This window comes from Sus scrofa, chromosome 2, assembly GCF_054392235.1.
Source record: "Sus scrofa isolate SSC_HxYL_T2T_F1_AM1 chromosome 2, Sscrofa_HxYL_maternal_Yorkshire_Landrace_v2.0, whole genome shotgun sequence".
Lineage (NCBI taxonomy): Eukaryota > Metazoa > Chordata > Mammalia > Artiodactyla > Suidae > Sus > Sus scrofa.
Genome location: NC_139384.1, coordinates 10,421,013 through 10,442,302, shown reverse-complemented (window position 1 = coordinate 10,442,302; position 21,290 = coordinate 10,421,013). Strand labels below are relative to the sequence as shown.

The 21,290-nt window shown below is 48.6% G+C and overlaps 1 protein-coding gene across 1 annotated transcript; it reads left to right on the top strand.

The window, feature by feature from the left end:
* Positions 1 to 10,597: 10,597 nt before the first annotated feature.
* Positions 10,598 to 20,058, top strand: LOC146405089 (pregnancy-associated glycoprotein 2-like). The gene is made up of 9 exons (XM_085010998.1): positions 10,598 to 10,700; positions 12,081 to 12,246; positions 13,872 to 13,989; positions 14,080 to 14,198; positions 15,327 to 15,526; positions 16,454 to 16,570; positions 18,022 to 18,163; positions 18,249 to 18,347; positions 19,733 to 20,058. Exons 1-9 carry the CDS (start codon positions 10,600 to 10,602, stop codon positions 19,886 to 19,888), a joined length of 1,218 nt encoding a protein of 405 aa, XP_084867124.1. The 5' UTR covers positions 10,598 to 10,599; the 3' UTR covers positions 19,889 to 20,058.
* The last annotated feature ends 1,232 nt before the right edge of the window (positions 20,059 to 21,290 follow it).

Sequence of the window (21,290 nt, the reverse complement as noted above, 5' to 3'; positions counted from 1 at the left end):
TGATTTGCATATGTTGAACCATCCTTGTGAACTTGGGATGAGTCCCATCAGTCGTGCTGTATGGTCTTTTTTAAGTGGTCTTGGATTCAGCGGGCTAAAATTTTGTTGAGAATTTTGGAGTCTCTATTCTTCAAAGATAGTGGCCTGTAAATTTTTTATGGTATCTTTGTCTGGTTTTGCTATTAGGGCGATGCTGACTTCATAGAATGTTCTTGGGATTATTCCTTCTTCTTCAATCTTTTGGAAAAGTTTAAGAAGGATGGAAATAAGTTCTTCCTTGTAAATTTGGTAGAATTTGCCTGTGAGGCTATCTGGTCCAGGACGTGGCTTGTAGGGAGTGTTTTTATTACAAATCCAATGTCATTTCTAGTGATCAGTCTTTTCAAATGATCAATTTCTTCTCGATTCTGTTTTGGTGGGCTGTATTCCTCTAGAAAGTGCTCCATTTCTTCTAGATGGTCAAATTTCTTGGTATATAATTCTCATAAAATTCTCTTATTTTGTACATATCTACAGTATCCATTGATATTTCCTTTTTTCATTTCTTATTTTGTTTACCCGTGTTGTCTCTCTCTTCTTGGTGAGTCTGGCCAGAGTTTGGTCAATTGTGTTTATTTTTCAAAAAACCAGCTCTTGGTTTTATCAAGTTTTTCTATCATTTTGTGACTCTGTATTTCATTGATTTCCTCCCTGATCTTTATGACACCCTTCCTTCTGATGACTTTAGGTTTTCTTTGTTCTTCCTTTCGAATTCTTTTAGGTGGTAGCTTCGGTTGTTGATTTGACATTTTCCTCTTTTTTCAGGAAGGCCCATATCACTATGAACTTCCCTCTGAGAACTGCTTTTGTGGCATCCCATGGATTTGGAATGGCTGTGTTTTCATTGTCATTTGTCTCAAGGTACTTTTTAATTTGCTTTTTGATTTCCTTGTTGACCTATTTGTTTTTTTAGTAGCATGTTGTTTAGTCTCTATATAATCAGGGTTTTCTCATTTCTTTTCCAGTGGTTGATTTCTAATTTCCTTTTTTTTTCATTTGTTTTTATTACTTAATGAATTTTATTACATTTAAAGTTGTACATAAACCATCACAACGAAATTTGACAGCATGTCCATCCCTGATTTCTAATTTCATACCATTGTGATCAGAGAAGATGCTTGAAATAATTTCCATAATCTTAAATTTGTTGAGCTTAGTTTTGGGTTTATCAGTATCTGATCAATCCTTGAGAATGTTCCATGTGCACTTGAAAAGAATGTGTATTCTCGCTTTTTGGGTGTGACGCCCTGAAACTATCAGTTAAATCTAACTGTTTTAATTGCCCCATTTAGGATCTCTGCTGCCTTGTTGATTTTCTATCCAGAGAATCTGTCCATTGAGACGAGTGGGGTGTTAAAATCTCCTACTATTTTTGTATTCCCATCAATGTCTCCTCTTATGTCTGTTAGTATTTGTTGTATGTATTTGGGTGCACCTATATTAGGGGCATATATATTGACAAGTGTAATATGCTCTCTTGAACTGATCCTCCTATCACTAAATAGTGTACTTCTTGGTCTTTCTGGACTTTGTTTTTAAAGTCTGATTTGACTGATGTGAATATGCAATTCCCACCTTCATGTCCTCTCCATTGTCATGAAATATCTTTTCCCATCCCCTCACTTTCAACTTATATGTGTCCTTTGCCTTAGGTGAGGCTATTGCAAGCAGCATAATGTAGGCTCTTGTTTTCACATCCAGTCTGCCTCTCTATGTCTTTTGATTGGAACATTCAGTCCATTGACAGTTAAGGGAATTATTGATAAATCCTTTGCCACTGTGAACTTTGTTGTCCAGAAAATTCCATGTTTCTCCTTTATTCCTTTCACTTTTTTTGTTTGTTTGTTTGTTTTGGCTGGATGATTTCCCTTTATTTTATGCCTGTGTCCTCTTCTTTATAGGTTTTGTGAATGAATTGTTTGGTTTTGCCTTGTGGTTGCCCTGCTTTCCAAGTCGGTTGACCCCTTCCCTGATAGTCACATAGGCTCAAATACATTCTAAACAAAAAGAGTCTAGACTTTCTGGCTTCCCTTCCCCACATTTTATGATTGTGATGTCCTTCTTTACATCTTCGTGTTTATCCTTTTGCTGATCCTTGTGTTTATCACGGCTTTTACAAACACCTTCCCCTCCTAGATCTGCACACGGCTTATAAGGGATTACTTTCCTGTTGTGATTTCCTCCATCCTGAATCTGCTTACGTCTTTCCTTTTTAGAGGAGAGCTGCCAGTATTTCTTTGAGAATGGGTTTAGATTGCTATCCTCTTTTACTTTTTGTGTGTGGGAGAAATTCCTTATTTCTCCGTCTACTGTAAATGGTAATCTTGCTGGGTAGAGTACTCTAGGCTATAAATTTTTCCCTTTTACAATTTTGAATATATCTTGACACTCTCTTCTGGCCTGTAGTATCTTCGCAGAGAAATCAGCACATAACCTTATGGGGGGGTTCCCTTGTAATTAACTCCTAGAGTTTCCTCTTGCTGTCTTTGGAATCCTCTCCTTATCTTTAACTTTTGCCATTTTTAGTATAGTATGTCTTGGTGTGGGTTTGTTTGGGTTCAACTTGTTTGGGGCCCTCTGTGCTTCCTGTATCTTGGTATCTGCTTCCTAAAGGATTGCAAAGGTTTCAGCCATGATTTCTTCAAATACATTTTCAGTCCACTTTTCTTTTTCTTCTCCTTCTGGAATCCCTATAATGTATTGATTGGCCTGCTTTATATTAGCCATAGATCTCTTATTTTGCTTTCATGTTTTTTCATGTGGTTTTCTGTCTGCTGTCCTGATTGTGTGATTTCCATTATTCTACCTTCCAAGTCACTTATTCATTCCTCTGCATTATTCTTTCAGGTCTTCAATACCTTTAACTCAGCTTGCATCTCTCAAATGTATTTTCTACTTTTTCTTCACTTCTCCGTATAGATTCTAACTCCATTCTAAACTAATCCACATTACTGTTCATATCCATTCTTAATTTCTTCCTATCCACTCTTCATTCCTTCAGAACTTTCACGGTCTCCTTTTTGAACTCAGTTTCTATTAGACTGCAGGGGCCTGTTTCATTGTTTGCTCTTTCAGGGGAATTTTCCTCTTCTTTTCACTGGCAATTATTCCGACTTTCTTCATTTGCTTTTATTTTTCTTATGCCACAAGTTTAGGGAAAACAGATACACTAGTCTTGGAAGGCTATTTATATATGAGAACACGCCTGGGTACTTTGTGAGGGCTTACATTTTTGGGGTGGGGGTGGGGGAGTGAAGGTTGCTTTTGTTTCAGATGATGGCTGTCTCCTTCCTCACTGTGTCACTACTCTCCCCTTGATGGAGGGTGTGCTGATGTATGGTCTGCACATGCTTCCAGGGAGACGGAGGCAATGGGCAGGGCCCCTGTAGCCAGTGCCTGGTTTCTGGGCCCTTGCAGTGCCAAAGACCCTCAGGGAGGTGGCCCAGGCTGCTCCTGGTAGCTGGGGCCTGGGAAGTGGCAGTGACACTCGGGAAGGTCTAGGAAGCAGTGCCCTCTTCTGTCACCACCCGTGAGATATCCGGGGCCACAGGTGGTGCCTGTTCACAATATCCTAGTGGTGGCAGGCCACCCACCCCCTCTTGACTCTGAGATGGCTCTGGTGGTTTGCCCCTCATGCCCATACCCTGCTCAAGAGGCACCCCACCACGTGCAGCCTTTGCGACAGGTTCCCACCACCACCACCCAAGAGACCATACCCACATGGGCAGAGGAAGATATTCCCATGGCTGTCCTGCCTCTCCTCCTCTTGCCCTCTCCAACAATGGTGCCTTGCTTTTCCTGGGGGCCTACGGCTCTTCCCACATTCCCTAGGCTGTGGCCCCTGCTCCCCAGCCCATTCTTTCGTGGTCCCAGGGCTGCTTCCGGTGATCCTCCTTCCTTCCAGAGTGATGTTGGCTCCCCACATGGCTCCCTAATCCCTCAGGCTGCCTCCACACAGCCAATCCCAGTCCTCTCCCAAGAACTGACCTCTGAAGCCTGAGTCTCAGTGCCCAGCCCCCACCCAAGCATCTCAGGATGTGGTGTCCTGGGGCGGTGGTACCAAAGGTCCATGCACCTCGCTCTCTGCTTTGCCCTCCTAGTCCCACTGCTGCACTTTCCTCTCAGCTGTTAAGGTCCCTCCCTCTCAGCTGATCCCCCCATCAGTTAAGTGGCCCCCAAGCTCTTGGATTCCTTTCCTCTTTCACAGCTTCCTCTCAGGAGTGCTGATCCCATTCTGATTCCTTTGTATTTTTTTTTTCATTTCCTCCCTCTCTCCCTCTCTCTCCTTCGCTCTTTCTCTCATTTCCTTTTGTTCTACCCATACGCTTGGATGTGTCTTGCCCTTCTTGGAGGCTTAAGCTTTTCTTCCAGTGGTCAGTAGATGTTCTGTGCCAGTCGTTTCACATGCAGATGTTTTCTTCTGTGGTTGCTGGAGAAGGTGAGGGTCATGTCTTACCCCTCGGCCATCCTGATCCCTCCACCCAACTTTCGACAACAAAGGTGAACATTGAGGACATTGTGCTAAGGGAGATAAGCCAGTAACAACAGGACAAATACAGTATGGTTCTACCTCCGTGAATTACCTAAAATAGACACACTCTGAGTTCCCTGGTGGCTTAGCATTTAAGGATTTGGTATGGAAACTGCTGTGGCTCTTTCCCCAGTTTTCCACATGCCTCGGGGTGGACAAAAAAAAAAGTCACACTCATAGAAGCAGAGAGTAAAATTGTGGTCGTCAGGGAGAGGGATAAATGGGGAGTCGCTATTCAACCAGTATGAAGTCTCAGTTATGTAACATGAGTAAGGTCTAGAGACTTGCTGTAAGATTTAGCACAATACTTAACAAGGTTGTAACACACACTTGGTTTCTTTTATAACCACACTGAGGCCAAAACTCAGCCTCTGTCCACTGGTAATGAATAGAAACACAGAGACAGAGTTTGGGGAGAAGAGGAAAAAGATAGCTGTGTGTGTGTGTGTTTAGGGCCACACCCAGAGCATAAGGAGGTTCCCAGGCTAGGGGTCAAATCAGAGCTGTAGCTTCTGCCCTACATCACAGCCACAGCAATGCGGGATCCAAGCCACATCATGGAAATGCCAGAACCTTAACCCACTGAGCAAGGCCAGGGATCAAACATGCATCCTCATGGATACTAGTCTGATTCATTTCCACCAAGCCACCATGGGAACTCCAGAAAAGGATAGCTATTATTGTTTACCAGGCAAAGGAAGCCACAGCAGGCTAATGTCTTAAAGACTGTGCCACTCTTGGGAGAGATTAGGTGGTTTTATACCTTGGGGAGTGGAAAGTAGGGCCCCAGATAGGGATCAGGGGAGAGGCCAGCTTGCATTGTTTAGCTGCCCCAGGACTGGTTCCAGTGGTCCCCCTTCTTCCCAGAGTGAAGAAGCCTCCATTAAGCAGTGAACATCTTCCATTTCTTGAAGGTTTTAGTTCTGCAGAAGGGCTCAAAGATATGGTTATACATATTCCTTGAAGAGGAACCAGGACCCTGCCCCAAGGCTGCACTCTTGTCTCTTGACTGCGCCTCCCTGGTCTCTGCATCCCCTCCCTTCCCTGCCTAGCAACTCTTTGAACCTGCCCTTTGGAACTCAGGGAAGGGCACGGAGGCTGAAGCTTACTCCCTAAACATAAGAAATGGGAGACACAGAAAGCCTTGTGTGCCCAGGAGCCCCACATAGCCCTGCTTGGTTTCCACATTTGCTGCATATGGTAGTTTCCAGGCTGGAGGTCAAAGCAGAGCTGCAGCTGAGGCCTTCACCACAGCCAGAACAACTCTGGATCCAAGCCACATCTGCAATCTATGCCACAACTTGTGGCCACGCCAGAACCCTAATGTACTGAGCAAGGTCAGGGATCAGACCTACATCCTAAAAGATACTATGTCAGTTCTTAACCCGAGGAGTCAACAGGAACTCCACCACATACGTTTTTTAACTCATACATTCCATTTGTATAATTGTCTCTGTACACGCAGAGTCAGGCATATATATATAACCTCATTCACGTGGCAACGTGGTTCCATGTTTGGGTTCGGGAGTTAGGTTACCTGTGTTCATGCCCAGCCTCTGCTACCCAGAGCAGAGAAACCTCAGGTTCCACGTGCATAGAAATAGAGATCGTAGCAGTTACATGCAGACATCATAAGACTGCTGTGAAAATTAAATGAAATCATGTTGGTACCTTTAGCGCATTACTTAGACCTAGAAAGTGCTCAGGAGTTGTCTGGCTATAATGGTAATGCTGAGTGATGCAGAGAGCTGGGCCCTCCATCCCAACAAGCAAGTGGAATGGCCCTGCCAGACCTCAGTATATCTTCCTCCATGAGACTAGCCGTATTGCAATAGTTGATCTCCTACCTTCAATCAAATGCCAAGATTCTGTTATTCTGTGACTATAATTACATGAGATGTTGGTTCTGAAATGTCACCATGACAGTGAATTCAATCAGGAACAGCTAAAAAAATTATCGTAATTTCATTATTCTGATCAGATTTTTATTATAGCATAGTTGATTCAGTGTTGTGCGATTTCTACTGTACAGCATACTGACCCAGTCACTCATGTATGTACATTCGTTCTCTCCTCCTCTCTTCCATCTCTTCCTCTCTATGTCCAAGAGATTGGACATAGCTCCCTGGGCTGTACAATAGAACCCCACTGCTAACAATTCTAAGGGGAATATTGGCATCCACCAACCCCAAACGCCCCATCCGTCCCACTCCCTCCCCTCTCCCTCCTCCCCCAGGGCAACCACAGGTCTGCTCTCCATGTCCATGATCTGTTTCTGGTTTGCAGATAGGATCTTTAGCCATACTTTAGATTCCACACATAAGTGATATCATACACTGTTTGTCTTTCTCTTTGAGACTTACTTCACTTAAGTAGGAGAATCCTTGTCTGGCGCCTTAGACCCCTCGGCCATCCTGGCACTTTTATTGGAGGCTTTTTATTTCACATGTAAACCTCCTTTCTCTTTTCCACTGAAAGTCTTGCTTCATAACGACATTAGCAAAATTACTTACATGTTTTAAATTTCAAATTTCAAATTTTTAGTTTCAAATTTCTTTAACCAGTTTGTTTGTTTGCTTTGGTTTGCTTTTGCTTTGAGGGAAGGGTTAATGATTTGTTTGTGTTTAGTCCTTAGAAAATAAGTCACTAGGAATATAGAGTCAAAATTCTGCATTTTCAAGCCACTTAAGTAATATGTTTTTCTATGTGGCTATGTCACCAACTTGATGCAATTAGGTTCATTTGTCTTGGTTGGTTCTCAATCTTGACAGATGAGTTTATCTATTTTTTGATTCTGAAACACATTGACATGGTTGCAAAGGCAAACTAGAAAGCAAGAAAAACCTCACTTCCATCCCTTCCCCTCCCCCATGAGATTAAACTTGTATTCAATTTTGGTTTGTTCTTCCACTGTTGCTTATTGAAAATGTACATGTATATGTATGTAAAAGCAACAAACTCAAGCACGGTTCTGGGCCCTCTTTCTTTAAGGCCTAAACAGTTACAATATATAAAATAGATAAACAAAAAGACCTACCATATAGTAGAGGGAATTCTCAATTTTTTTTCTTTCTATGGCCACACCCACGGCATATGGAAGTTCCCAGGCTAGGGGTCAAATCACAGCTAGAGCTGCTGGCCTACACCACAGCCACAGCAACGTGGGATCCGAGCCACATCTGTGAACTACACCACAGCTTACGGCAGTGTCAGATCCTTAACCCACTCATCCAGGACAGGGATCAAACCCGCATCCTCATGAGCACTGTGTCTGGTTCTTAAGTCTCTGAGACACAACAGGAATTAGAACTCAATGCTTTACAATAACCGATAAGAGAAAAGAATCCAAAAAAATGAGATATACATGTATGCATAAATGAGTCACTTGGCTGTGCCCCTAAAATTAACACAACATTGTAAATGAACTAGACTTCCACTTTTAAAAATACCTTTAAAAAAGAAAAAATGCACTTTCATTTTAATCACATAATAACCAAAAAAAAAGAAAAATACCTAAACAGTATAGCCTGGATATGTCATCCATTCCACTCCTCTCCACACCCGCATTATACCCAGCTGTGCACCTGCCCTAAATATCTGAATCGACCCTCCCCTGTGGATGCTCACCTCAGACATATTTATAAGCTTTTGCTTTTTACAAATAATGTTGCAGTGAACAGCTTGCACCTAGCACATATGTCATTTTGCATTTTGCAGTGTATCTTTGAGATAGGTCCCTAGAGGGAACTTTGCTGAATTAAAGGGCATACATGTGTGGTTTGCTAGATACTGTCAGGTCCCCTCCATAAGGACTGAATCAGCAAACCTCAATCGTAACAAGGTACAAAAATGAGGAAAAAGACACAGTGGCCCCTACAACTTCTGTCAGCCGCCTAATGACCAGGTTAGCCTCGCATTGTTCTCCCCCATGGACAGGCCTGGGCAGATCTCAGGCAGGACCACCCAAGTCCAGGGAGCCCTGAAGGAGCCACCAAATGCCACTAGGTTCACTTTGGCTGCAATACTAGTTTAACCAGTAGCCCTGTTCATCTCAAGCTGAGAAGAAGCTCAGAATGGTCTTTCTTATTTTTTTTGTTTTGTTTTGTTTTGTTTTATTTTCTTCAATTGATAAGAAACTTAAAAATTAATAATTTCACAATATCTTTGTTTTGACAAGCTAAGTATTTCAAGGCATGGAGCCTACTGGGGAATTATAACAAGTTTCTGTTGTGGCTCACCAGGTTGAGAACCACACTAGTATCCATGAGGATGCCACTGTGATCCTGGGCCTTATTCAATGGGTTAAGATCAGGTGTTGCCATGAACTGTGGCATAGGTAAAGGAAGAGGCTCAGATCTGGCAAGGCTGTAGCTGTGGTGTAAGCCTCAGCTGCAACTCTGATTCCACCACTAGCCTGGGACATTCCACAGGATGCAGGTGCAGCCCTAAAAAAAGGGGGGGGTCCCAGTTATTGCACAGTGGTTAACGAATCCGACTAGGAACCATGAGGTTGCGGGTTCGATCCCTGCCCTTGCTCAGTGTTTTAAGGATCTGGCATTGCCGTGAGCTGTGGTGTTGGTCAAAGACTGGGCTCAGATCCTGAGTTGCTATGGCTCTAATCTACAGCTCCAATTAGACCCCTAACCTGGAAACCTCCATATGCCGAGGGAACAGCCCTAGAAAAAAGCAAAAAGACAAAGAAAGAAAGAAAGAAAAAAACAAACAAACAAACAAACAGAGAAGAAAGAAAGAAAGAAAGAAAGAAAGAAAGAAAGAAAGAAAGAAAGAAAGAAAGAAAGATAGAAAGAGAGAAAGGAAGAGAGAAAGGAAGAAAGAAAGGAAGAGAGAAACTGATTGACAGCAAATGGAATTCTATATTCTTTGGCTTATCTGTCCCCACTGGTCTTTCTTGACAAATGGAAGGAAAAGTCACATGGTTAAGATGCATTTAGTCTCTTATTCATTTGACCAATGTGGCTGGAACCTCCTCTCTGTCCCCTCTTGACTCCCACCCCCAGGCAAGAAAGAAAACCCTGCACAGCCTACAGGTTGAATCCAGCACACAGGTGCTTGAGGTTGGGATCACAAGTTTCTTTGGGGGAAAACAATGAGAGAGGGAGAAAAAATTAGTAGCTAACATTTGAAAACAGGGGATTTCACATAAATATCCAGACTTCTGACTTCTCTGGAAAACGTAGCCAACCATCCTGCTTTACAGCATGGCAGCCACTGGTTGGAGCTGAGTAGGGGCTGCCACAGCCCAGGATGCCCATCCAACCAGGCCATTCATTGACTTTGCATCCTGGGCCATGCGTTTCTGAGAACTGCCCTAGACGGCCAGCTCCCTGAAGACAAGGACTGCCTGTGTCTTACTCAACTTTGACTTCCTGGCATCTAACCTGGACCTAGGCGCACAGGGTCCTCCATTAATGAGTGTTGGATGAATAAAACATGTTTTGGATGCATGTGTCCCACTTCTTCCAATATTAAAATTGTGCCATAATAATTCCCTCTAGCCTAGGACTTGGAAGACAAATGGCACCCCAGGTGTCATGATCTGTGCCATGGGTCCCTACCTAAAGCCACTTGTATGTCAGGAGGCGGCACTTAAGTCTTCACTTTGCCATTTGAACTCTTTTCCTCCTCAAAATCTCTGCTCCAACAGAGGACAGAAAGGCACACCTCACAAAGTGGCTGCCAAGACCACACAAAACTATGAAATGCCAAGCATGGCTCCCAGCACTTATTTTTATCACATTGTTAGCAGTGTTTCATCTCCAATGTCACAAGTGTCTCTCAACTCTTTGTTAATCCCCGCACTTTCATTTCGTTGTGCAGCTAAGCCCCAAGGAAGACATAGAAGGAGAATCTCTGGATTCTGAGAATTTTCTAAGTCCACCCCCAAGGACATCAATGGAGGCTAAGATCTTATCAGGAGGTCTATTTCTTATCAGGTCCAATGGTGGCCGAGAGGGGACGATACAGGCATGTCAGAGCATATATAACTAGGAGTTTCCAGCCACCACTGCATGCTCAGAACTCCCTCTTTCCTGAGTACCTGGACCCAGGAAAGAAGCATGAAGTGGCTTGTGATCCTTGGGCTGGTGGCCCTCTCAGACTGCTTAGTCATGTAAGTACGGGGACTAGAACTGACAACATCTCTCTCTATGGAAGGTTTCTTGTCGCCCTGGCATCCTCTTATTCCTCCACACACTGGGGTTAGAAGGGAATGCCATCATTCCTGACAGTCTTAAACCTCAGCTCTCACTGACTGATAAGTACTTTGCATGGGAACCATGGGGCCCAAGGGTCTTGGGGAAGGGCTGCGGGATTGCACAACTCTGGGGGCACCAGTCCCATCACAACCCAAGTGAAAAATGGCACGCCTTGGATTTGTTCCGTGCACATCCCAGGCAACTGTCAGCGTGATCCTGTGGAACAGCATTTCTCCTGCATTTGCTCCTAGGTCTTCTCTCGGCTCTCTCTCCATTTCTGTGTCGATGTGTTTCTAGTGCTTCACCTGTGGATCTCTCTTCTTTCTCTCCAACTCTCTGGCTGACTCTACCCATGAAGAACCCTCGGAGGTTTTGTTCATTTCCCTTTCAATTCTGATTCTTCCCCATTCACTAGCCTCTTTTCATGTGTGTGTGTGTGTGTCTTTTCGTCTTTTTGCCATTTCTTGGGCTGCTCCCGTGGCATATGGAGGTTCCCAGGCTGGGGTCTAATCGGAGCTGTAGCCACCAGCCTACACCAGAGCCACAGCAATGCGGGATCCGAGCCGTGTCTGCGACTTACACCACAGCTCATGTCAATGCCGGATCATTAACCTACTGAACAAGGGCAGGGATCGAACCCGCAACCACATGGTTCCTAGTCAGATTTGTTACCACTGCGCCACGATGGGAACTCCCGCTAGCCTCTTAATTGGCACAATTTATTCCCCATCTCCTGGCTCCATCTCTCATCCCTTTCTTCGGCTTCAGCCCTGGAGGAAGATCAGGAGGCCTACTCCTAGGCCTTTCGACCTCTAACAAGCAGTATGACCACAGCCAAGTCACAGACTCCCTGTCCTGCATTTCAAAGTCCTTCTCTCTAAAAAGAGGATTACGATCCCCCTTCTGCCTCCTCCCAGGGCTACTGTGAGGCAGATACTCTTGGATGACAATAGCGATGGGATCAGCTACCATGGTGGAAACTTCCCACACATAAGGCACATGACTCCCATCCTCTTCCTTAACAGCCAGAACATTCTATGTAGGGTGCAGGGGGTACTGCATTCAACCTGGGTGCCACTGGAGGCTCCAAGGGCTCCCATGGCTTTTGCAACATTACAGGAAAGAACCTGTATTCAAACCTAGGCCCTTGCCATGGTCTTTGCAGGATGACACTCCTCATAACAATGCTTGGAAAATACACAGCGTCGGTACAATGGAGGGTGACAGTCCTTCTACAACATGGACAGCTGTTGGCTATCTCTTGTTTTTTTCCTTTTCCCAATGCACCGTGAAAGGATCCCTCTCACGAAGGTCAAGTCCGTCCGAGAAAGCCTCAGAGAAAAAGGCTTGCTGAAAAATTTCCTCAAGGAACATCCTTACAACATGATCCAGAATCTCCTGAGCAAGAATTCTTCCCATGTCCAGAAATTCTCTTATCAGCCGCTGAGGAACTACCTGGATGTGAGTGAAAGGGGAGGAAGGCTCCACAGCGCCCCCTGGTGCTCTGGTCAAGCCTGGGGTTCCCCAGGAGGGGCCAGGAGGGATGTTGGGGCTGGGGCCCCTTCAGGAAGCAGAACCACAGGGGGATCTGGCGCCTCACACCCAGAGGAGAAGGCACTCCCACCCTCAACTCTTGGTCTGAGGTGACTGGGCCCAGAGATGACCCGGTGGCACTGAACCTCCACTTCTGTGCCAGGGAGTTGTCATTGGCACGTGGAGCTTTTGGGGTTTTTTGGTGGCTAGGGCCAGCACCCAAAGCATATGGAAGTTCCCAGGCTAGGAGTTGAATTAGAGCTGCAACAACCAGCCTACACCACAGCCAGGCATTTCAAGCCACGTCTGCTACTACACCACAGCCCAGGGCAATACCATTCTTCAACCCACTGAGTGGGGCTAGGGATCCAACCCAATCCTCACAGATCCTAGGGGGGTTCATCATGGCTGAGCCACAGCTGGAACTCCCAAGATTCTTCTTCTTTTTTTTTTTTTTTGTCTTTTTTCTTTTTGTTGTTGTTGTTGTTGTTGTTGCTATTTCTTGGGCCGCTCCCGCGGCATATGGAGGTTCCCAGGCTAGGGGTTGAATCGGAGCTGTAGCCACCAGCCTTCGCCAGAGCCACGGCAATGCGGGATCTGAGCCGCGTCTGCAACCTATACCATAGCTCACGGCAACGCCGGATCGTTAACCCACTGAGCAAGGGCAGTGACCGAACCCACAACCTCGTGGTTCCTAGTCGGAGTCGTTAACCACTGCGCCACGACAGGAACTCCCCAAGATTCTTCTTCTTGAACTAAGGGAACCACTTAGTTACAGATGAAGAGTGAATCATGTCTAATTAAACAATAAAGCCAACTGCAAAGCAACTTTGAAGCCACAGACTGTGGAAGTCCTTCCAGCCCACGTAGACACTAAAAGTTTATGAGTAAAAGTTATTGAGCTCCTAGAGTGGGTGATGCTGTAGATATCTAATACTATATTGTTATGGCTACTGATTTCTTTTTTTTTTTTTTTGTCTTTTTTGCCTTTTGAGGGCCACACTGCAGCATATGGAAGTTCCTAGGCTAGTGGTTGTGTCAGAGCTACAGCTGACAGCCTATGCCACAGCCACAGGGATGGGGGGATGCAAGCTGTGTCTAAGACCCACACTGCAGCTCATGGCAATGCCAGATCCTTAAACCACTGAATGACGCCAGGGATCAAACCTGTGCCCTCACGGATACCACTCAGGTTCCTTAACTGCTGAGCAACTACGGGATGGCTACTGATTTTGAAAAAGATCTTATCTCTTCGTCAAGAACACATAGCCCAGCCTGAGACACAGACAAAGAATAAATGAATGTCACAATAAAGGGCCAACTGTGTGCTGTTGACAGGACAAGGATTGAGTGTGGGCAAAGGAAAGAGAAGGACGTGCTCAGGATGGGCCTTGAGGGGGACACTGGAGAGCTGCTCCAATGAGGCACTGGTCTGAGCACAGGCTGTGAGGTGGGGCCGTGCACAAGGGACCTCAAGGTTGGTGGCACTTCCCAAAACCAAGGTGACCAGGGCAGTCAGTTCTGCCCTGACCACCCCTCCCCGCTCCCTATAGATGGTCTACGTGGGCAACATCAGCATCGGCACACCCCCGCAGCAGTTCAGCGTCGTCTTTGACACCGGCTCAGCTGACCTCTGGGTGCCCTCCATCTACTGCAAAAGCAAGGCCTGTGGTGAGTGCCCTCCCCACCCACCTTGTGCTGCCCCGACCCCCCTTCTCGGACCTCGGCAAGCTCACAGATACGCATCTCCTCTATCTGCAGTTACACACAGGTCCTTCAACCCTTCCCACTCCAGCACCTTCCATGACCGGGGCAAATCCATCGAGTTGGAATACGGCTCTGGGAAGATGTCAGGATTTCTTGGCCAAGACACCGTTCGGGTAATGTGGATACCACAAGCTCAGGCAGGGCTGGCCCTGGAGGGACTGTTGCTTCCCAGACAGACACAGATCCCTGGGGAGGAAGTGCACCTGCTGACACACAAACTCTCAGAAATGCTGACCCAGAGAAATGTCTGCGTGTGGATTTGCTGCTCAGGTGTTACTTTGCTGGCAGCACTGGGGTGGGGGGAGTAAAACACACACATTTCTATTCCCCCACTAGGCCTGGCACTGGGCCAGGCACTTCCACTGTGATCATGGTTTAGTCCTGCAGCCCCTCCCCCCTGCAGCAGGTACTGTCATTACCTCCTTTGTACAGATTAGGGAACTGAGGTGCAGAGAACAAGGGCCTTGGCCAAGGTCACCCACCCATCTAGTAAGCGGTGAAGCTGGGCTGGCCAGTCACAACTGAGCTGTTGTGGGGCCTTGGGGAGAGAGAATAAAACTGATCTGGGGACCCTGGGGAGCAGCCCAGGGCTTCAGGCACTCAGGCAGGGGAGGCAGGGGGCCAAAGATGTGGGAGCAACCTGCTAAGTGCATTCTTACTCTAGGCGGTCTTGGAGAATCTAATTAAAACTCAGGCCGGCCTCCTCATAAGGGCCTGGGTATTCTCTTTCTCTTCCTCTTTCCTCTCTCTCTCTCTCTCTCTCACACACACACTGCATGTTTCTCAGGCGGAATATTCATAAGAACCTTGAAGTTACCTTTTATAATGGGCATCTGTCTTACTGTGTGGATGCAGAATCCACAATGCATTGCAACAAACTCATCCCTTTCTGCCATCAGATCCCAGGGATGCCAAAGGGAAGGCTACCCTGCCCTCTACTCATTCTCCTCAGGTGGGAACCATGTGGTCCTGCCTTGAGTCTCTCTCCCCCCAGGACAAGGGCATAAGGCCAGTCTACTAACTGGAGATAGCATTTGCAGAAGGAGCCGCTGTGGGTTGAAATCCAGAGCCCAGCTACAATTGAACTGGATCCCTGTCCTACCTTGGCCTATGGTCAACTCCGAGGCCCAGGCAGGCCTTAGTTTCCTGCAAGATGATGGCATCTCTGGTGCCCCTCCATCCTAGCAAAGTCCCAGGCCTGCTTCCCAAAATTTCATGTGGAAACACCCCTTCTCCCACAGATCGGCCAACTCACAAGCACGGGCCAGGCATTTGGCCTGAGCAAGGAGGAGATCAGTAGGACCTTTGAACATGCCATCTTCGATGGCATCCTGGGCCTGGCCTATCCCAGCATCGCCATCAAAGGGACCACCACCGTCATTGATAACCTAAAGAAGCAAGACCAAATTTCTGAGCCTGTCTTTGCCTTCTACCTGAGCAGGTAAGTCTGAGCTGCACAAACCCTGTCTCCACATCAGCTCTAAGAGGGTTTAAGTTGCATGAAAAATTCTAGCATACACAACCCAGAAGTTTCCTGAGAGATAGTTTAGACTAGGGTAACCAACTCTAACATAAGGCCACAATTGGTCACTCAACTGGTTACTATCAATACACTTTTATTGGAACACAACCATGCTCCTGGGGCCAAGGGCAGCACTTGGTCCAGAGAGGTGGAGGGAAGAGGAGGAGCAGTGGAGGGGTCAGGATTCAGGTGGGAGGAGGAGAGAACGGGATTCGCTGACGGATTCGATAAGGAAGGGAGGACAGGGATGGGGGGACTCTTTCTTCCTCACTCACATTTGACCAGGAGCCCAGGACCAGCTAGAGCACTGGCAGGGGCCAGTGCGAAAGGAACATGTGGGACCCCTTGTGGAAAAAGCTTGAGTTTCAGGACAGAGATGGCAGAGGCACGGGGCCCTGCTGAACGGGGGGCCCATGGATGGCTCAGGTCACAGGCCCAGGAACCTGGCCCTGGGTGAGCCTGATCCATGCCCTTAGTGACCTCAGGTCTCAGCTTTCCTGAAAATTGACAGGCTGGCCCAGTGGAAGCCACAGCCCTCCAGGCTGGGGTCCCCTGAGGGACTCTCTCAGTAGGCTGATTGCGGGAAAGGACCAGGCCCTCCAGGAAGGGTGGGTGCTCAGAGCCTGGCCAGGTTGCCCAGGTTCAAACCTCTCCTGGGCCACTCATTAGCTGATCAGGTACTCAACGCTCCGTGCCTCAATTTCTGCATCTGTAAAATGGGATCATAGCAGTGCCTGTGAGGGGTGGATAAGCACAGCCCTCAACCGCACCTGGTGTGTGGCCACGTTGAGAAAAGCCACCCATTATTCTCCTACACTCAGCCCTCCCTCTCCCTCCTCTCCTCAGCGACAAAGAGGAGGGCAGCGTGGTGATGTTTGGTGGCGTGGACAAGAAATACTACAAAGGAGACCTCAAGTGGGTGCCCCTGACACAAACTAGCTACTGGCAGATCGCCTTGGACAGGTAAGCCCCTCCCTCTGAGGGCCACACTGAGGGATGTCCCCACACATGCGCCCAGACACGGACTGGTTCACACCCCTGCATGTGCAGAGACACACCGTCTCACACACACACACACACACACAGATACACACACACATACACTCCACAGACAGATACACACATAGAAACATGTACAGAGACACACATAGAAACACACACAGGCACACAGAGACACCAAGATGAACAGACACAGACATACACAGACAGACACAAACACAACTCAGAGGTTTATATTTACCCAGGCCTCCTGACCAGGGTCCTGACAAGGGCCCAGAGATGCTTGTGCAACCCGGGGATGCTGCAGCTTCCGCTGTGGGAGGCAGACGGGGACCATGGGTTGAGGTCCCTAAAGGGTCCTGAAAAGAGGATCAGGGAGACTTCCACGAGCCTGAGCAGGCTGGTGCTAAGATGACCAACCGTCCTCGGCTACCCAGGCCCAAGCAGGTGATTAGGGCACAGGGTCGCCAGTGGGAAAACAGGACAAATCCTGGACAAACTGGGAAAACGGGTCTCCTTAGGGAGAAGCTACCCAGGAGTGCAGAGAGGTTGGCTGCATTCCTGAGACTGGAAAGCACATCAGACAGAGAGACGCCTCCTGACCCTGACCCACCCAGCCCCATCCCAGGCACACAGGGAGACAGGGGCTATGACAGAGGCCACCAGGGAGCTGGGACCCAAGAGTGGCCTCAGAACAAGAGGCAGGAGTTGAGCCCCTCACACAAGAGCTTCCATGTCCCTTGGAGGCCCCTGGGCAATGTCGCTCATCGCCTGCCCGGGAGCCTCAGTGTCTGAGCCAGCCCAGGGGGCAGGGCTGGGGGACAAGCTCTCCCAGGGCACCCTGGGTCCCCCTCCCCACCACTCTAATGAGCATCTGCTGCCCCAGAGAACCTCCAACATTCAACAAACCCATGGTGTGGATTTACTGTGTGCTGGGCCCTGAGGATACCCCTTGTTCTTACAGACCTAGCATCTAGGAAGGTGGACATTCAGGAAACAAGTCCCACAAAGAATGAATTACCACTTTGCTCCAGGCTAGACATGAGGAAGTGTGTACAGAGAATATCCAAGAGAAGAGCCTGATGTAGTCGGTGGGGGAAGAGGTAGAGGGGGGAGAATTCCCTGAAATGTGACAATGAAGCTGCAACCCAGATGATGAGGAGAAATCAACCAAAGGGGATGGGGGCCTTCTAGACAGGGTGACCAGCATGTGCCAAGGCCCTGAGGCACAAATGAGCCCGGTGCATTCAGGAACTGAAAGGAAATCAAGGACAGTGAAATGACCAGAGCAAAGGAAAACAGAGTGGGGACAAGAGCTGGAGGACTGTTCTGGAGACAGTCGTGGGTGGGGGCAGTGGCAGCAGTGGGAGACTTCAGCGTGACCCTGGAGCCCCCTTTGTCCCACTGTCTCTCAGGATCACCTGGAGAGGGGAGGTCATTGGTTGTCCAAGTGGTTGCTCGGCCATCGTGGATACCGGGACGTCGATGCTCCTTGGCCCAAGTAAAGAGGTTGCCAAAATCCATTCTCTCATCAATGCCAAGCACGTTGAGAAGGAGGTGAAGTATCAGGCCACAGGGTCACTCTGGGGCTCTTCACAGGAAAGATCAGCTGAACCAACCACTCTTCCTCTTTCTCTAACAGAACGTGATCCCATGTAATGCCAGGAAGGCCCTGCCAGACATCATCTTCACCATTAACAATGTCGACTACCCAGTGCCAGCTCAAGCCTACATCCGAAAGGTCAGGGGCCAACCCTGGGGGCTGGTTCTTAAATCTGCAATGTGTGGGACCAGTGCGCTGCTGGATGCCAGTAGGAGGGGGCCATTTACAGGCCAAGATGCACCACTGCAGTTCCCACCCCCACCACCCACCACCCACCCACCAAGATATGGCTGTGGCCAGGGTGGGGGCCAGGGCCTCCCACAAAACCAGCCTCTTGAAGGCAAAGGGAAGACTAGGACAACCACCATCCTGAAATAAAGATGGAGACTCCACCCCGGGCAGGCACAGTATCAGGCACAAGGAGAGGGGACCACTAAGGGCCTTGGCCCTCAAGGGCCCACAGATGGATGACACAGAATCCCTGTGATCATCAGGCTGAGGGACAAGGGGGTGGCTGAGGACACTGCCAGTGTGTTGTCCCACCAGAGTGGTTCACAGTCTCCCTGCCCATCTCCAAAGTGCCCTGGTTTGGATGATGATTAGAGGGTTTCCCGAGTCCTAGGCTGCACCTGCCCTTCGTGAGCCCCAGGTCCCGCTCTGGGAGCTGGGACACCAGACCAGCCCTGTGCAGGGCTTGGAGGCCCTCCTGCATGAAGGGGACACAGTGACTGCACAGCCCCTGGCTCAGACTTGAGCGTTAATACACATCAGCTCCCAATGGGAATTGAGAGGAGGCTGATGGAGCTCAAAGAAGGCTGTGAAGAAGAGAGGGAATTTCAATGATTCTAAACCCCCAACCTCATGGAGGGGTGAGAAGCCCCTCTGGGGTGGAGGCAAATCGACACTGGGCTCTGTGCCCATGGCACCCCTGGGGGCTATGCCAAGGGATGCCAGGGGCACATCCAGCTGATGAGGGCTAGAGACAATGGAGCACTGGGCAAGTCAACCAACCCAGCCTGGAGTGGCCAAGGAGGGTGAGCAGGAGTCCAGGAAGGCCACCCGAGTGGGGGTGGGGGGAGAGGCGCTGAGTGCAGCCTTAAAGAACAGGTTGTGGGGAAAGGGGCAAGAAAAGGCCTTCTGTGCAGAGAGAACAGCCAGCCTGGGGCAGAAGGAAAGAAACAGCAGGGAGGGGTGGAGGGGGACTACAGTCTGCCTGGTTCTTCGATGGACACCCTGCTTCCTCAGCTGCTCAGAGAGCCACTCAGCTCTCACCTAAGGAGAGAGATGAAACCCAGATAACTGGAGGAGGGGGGCCTCTACAGGCCAAGCTGCACGACTGCCGATCCCACCCCCACCACCCACCACTGACCACTCATCACCAAATGGCTGTGGCCAGGGTGGGGGCCAGGGCCTCCCACAAAACCAGTCTCTTGAAGGCAAAGGGAAGACTAGGATCTGGATACGGAGGTTGGGCAGCAGCAGGTGAGGGCTCAGGCTCACGGCTGTGTCTTTCCTTCTCCCAGGATGCTAATAATAACCGCTGCTACAGCACCTTTGAGGAGATCATGGATACCTTGAACCAGAGGGAGATTTGGATCCTGGGTGATGTCTTCTTAAGGCTGTACTTCACTGTTTATGATGAAGGACAGAACAGGATTGGCCTGGCTCAGGCCACATAAATGCTGGGGCTGCTTCAAGCAACATCCAGGCCAACCCCTCCAAACACACATTCCCTCACACCCAGGGCATTCTCGCCCAGGGAGGGCAGCTTGAACGGGGTTCGGTGCTCGGAAAAGCCCTGTTCTCAGTAAAGAATAAAGGATTGCCTTTGCAATGGTGCTACTACCAACCAGCGCCTCTCTCTGAGTCTCTCTGGGCGGTGCTTCATAATAGCGCAGGACTTGACGACCTAGTCTGAACCACAAGTGAGAGGAGCCCATCTCCACGAATTTTCCAAGGGAAGGGCAGACCTCTTGGAAAGATAGTGGAGATCGGGGATCCAGGAATCAGCACAGATCCAAACATCTCAGACACTGGACCCAAGTCATCAGAAGCCATCAGCTCACGCTTCCTCTCCATTGCTCTTTCCCTCTTCCCATCTTTGACTCTCTTAGCCTCTCTCTTACCTTTCCTCCCTCAGGCTTCTAAACATACTGAAGGACTCCGCAGCTGCCTGCCCCAAGGTTTTATATTCCAAAAGGCATCTAACCCCTTGGGAAACAAGCGCACAGAAGATCGGGGTACCAGGGAGGGCTCTGATTGGTCCACCTGAGGTCATGTGTCCAACCCTGGACCAACCATCACGGAGGGGGTCGTGGGTACTCTGATTGGTTTAACTTGGTCACATGGCCCTGCCCTGCAGAGACCAGGATTGACAGGTTCTTCCAGAACCATTATTGGAGCTGGGGAGAAGTGGCCCCAAGTAAGTGCCAGAGGGATATTCTAGATTACAGAACAGTGTGTGACTATCCCAGAAACTGTGCCACATTCTCAGAGGGATGGTAAAGGTTAATAAAAATAGATGCTAGGGAGTCGCCATCGTGGCGCAGTGGTTAACGAATCTGACTGGGAACCATGAGGTTGCGGGTTTGGTCCCTGCGCTTGCTCAGTGGGTTAACGATCTGGCGTTGCTGTGAGCTGTGGTGTAGGTTGCAGACGCGGCTCAGATCCTGCGTTGCTGTGGCTCTGGCGTAGGCCGGTGGCTACAGCTCCGATTAGACCCCTAGCCTGGGAACCTCCATATGCCGCGGAAGCGGCCCAAAGAAATAGCAAAAAGACAAAAAAAAAAAAAAAATAGATGCTAGGCAGTGCCTTATCCTTGAGTGGTTAAGGAACCGCCTTGTGGCTGGTGTCACTGCTGTGATGTGCTACAAGACTGGCAAAAAAAAAAAAAAAATTCTATTCTTACCCTCTCAGAGGACCTTTGACAGTGGCCCTCTGCTCCAGAAGGGCTTTGGTTGACGCCCTGCAAACTAGAATGTTCCCCTTATCCCCCACCCCCACCCCAGCCATCAGCTCTCTGCCACCCACTCCTGTACTATCCTTCCCAGTCCCACTTCTGGGGTGACAGACACATGTGGC

Bases quoted from the DNA above. Each gene is read 5' to 3' on its own strand.
- LOC146405089 (XM_085010998.1), top strand. From the start codon at position 10,600: ATGCTCAGAACTCCCTCTTTCCTGAGTACCTGGACCCAGGAAAGAAGC. The intron at 12,247-13,871 runs GTGAGTGAAAGG...CGCTCCCTATAG, and splicing joins CGCTGAGGAACTACCTGGAT to ATGGTCTACGTGGGCAACAT. The intron at 18,348-19,732 runs GTCAGGGGCCAA...TCCTTCTCCCAG, and splicing joins CTCAAGCCTACATCCGAAAG to GATGCTAATAATAACCGCTG.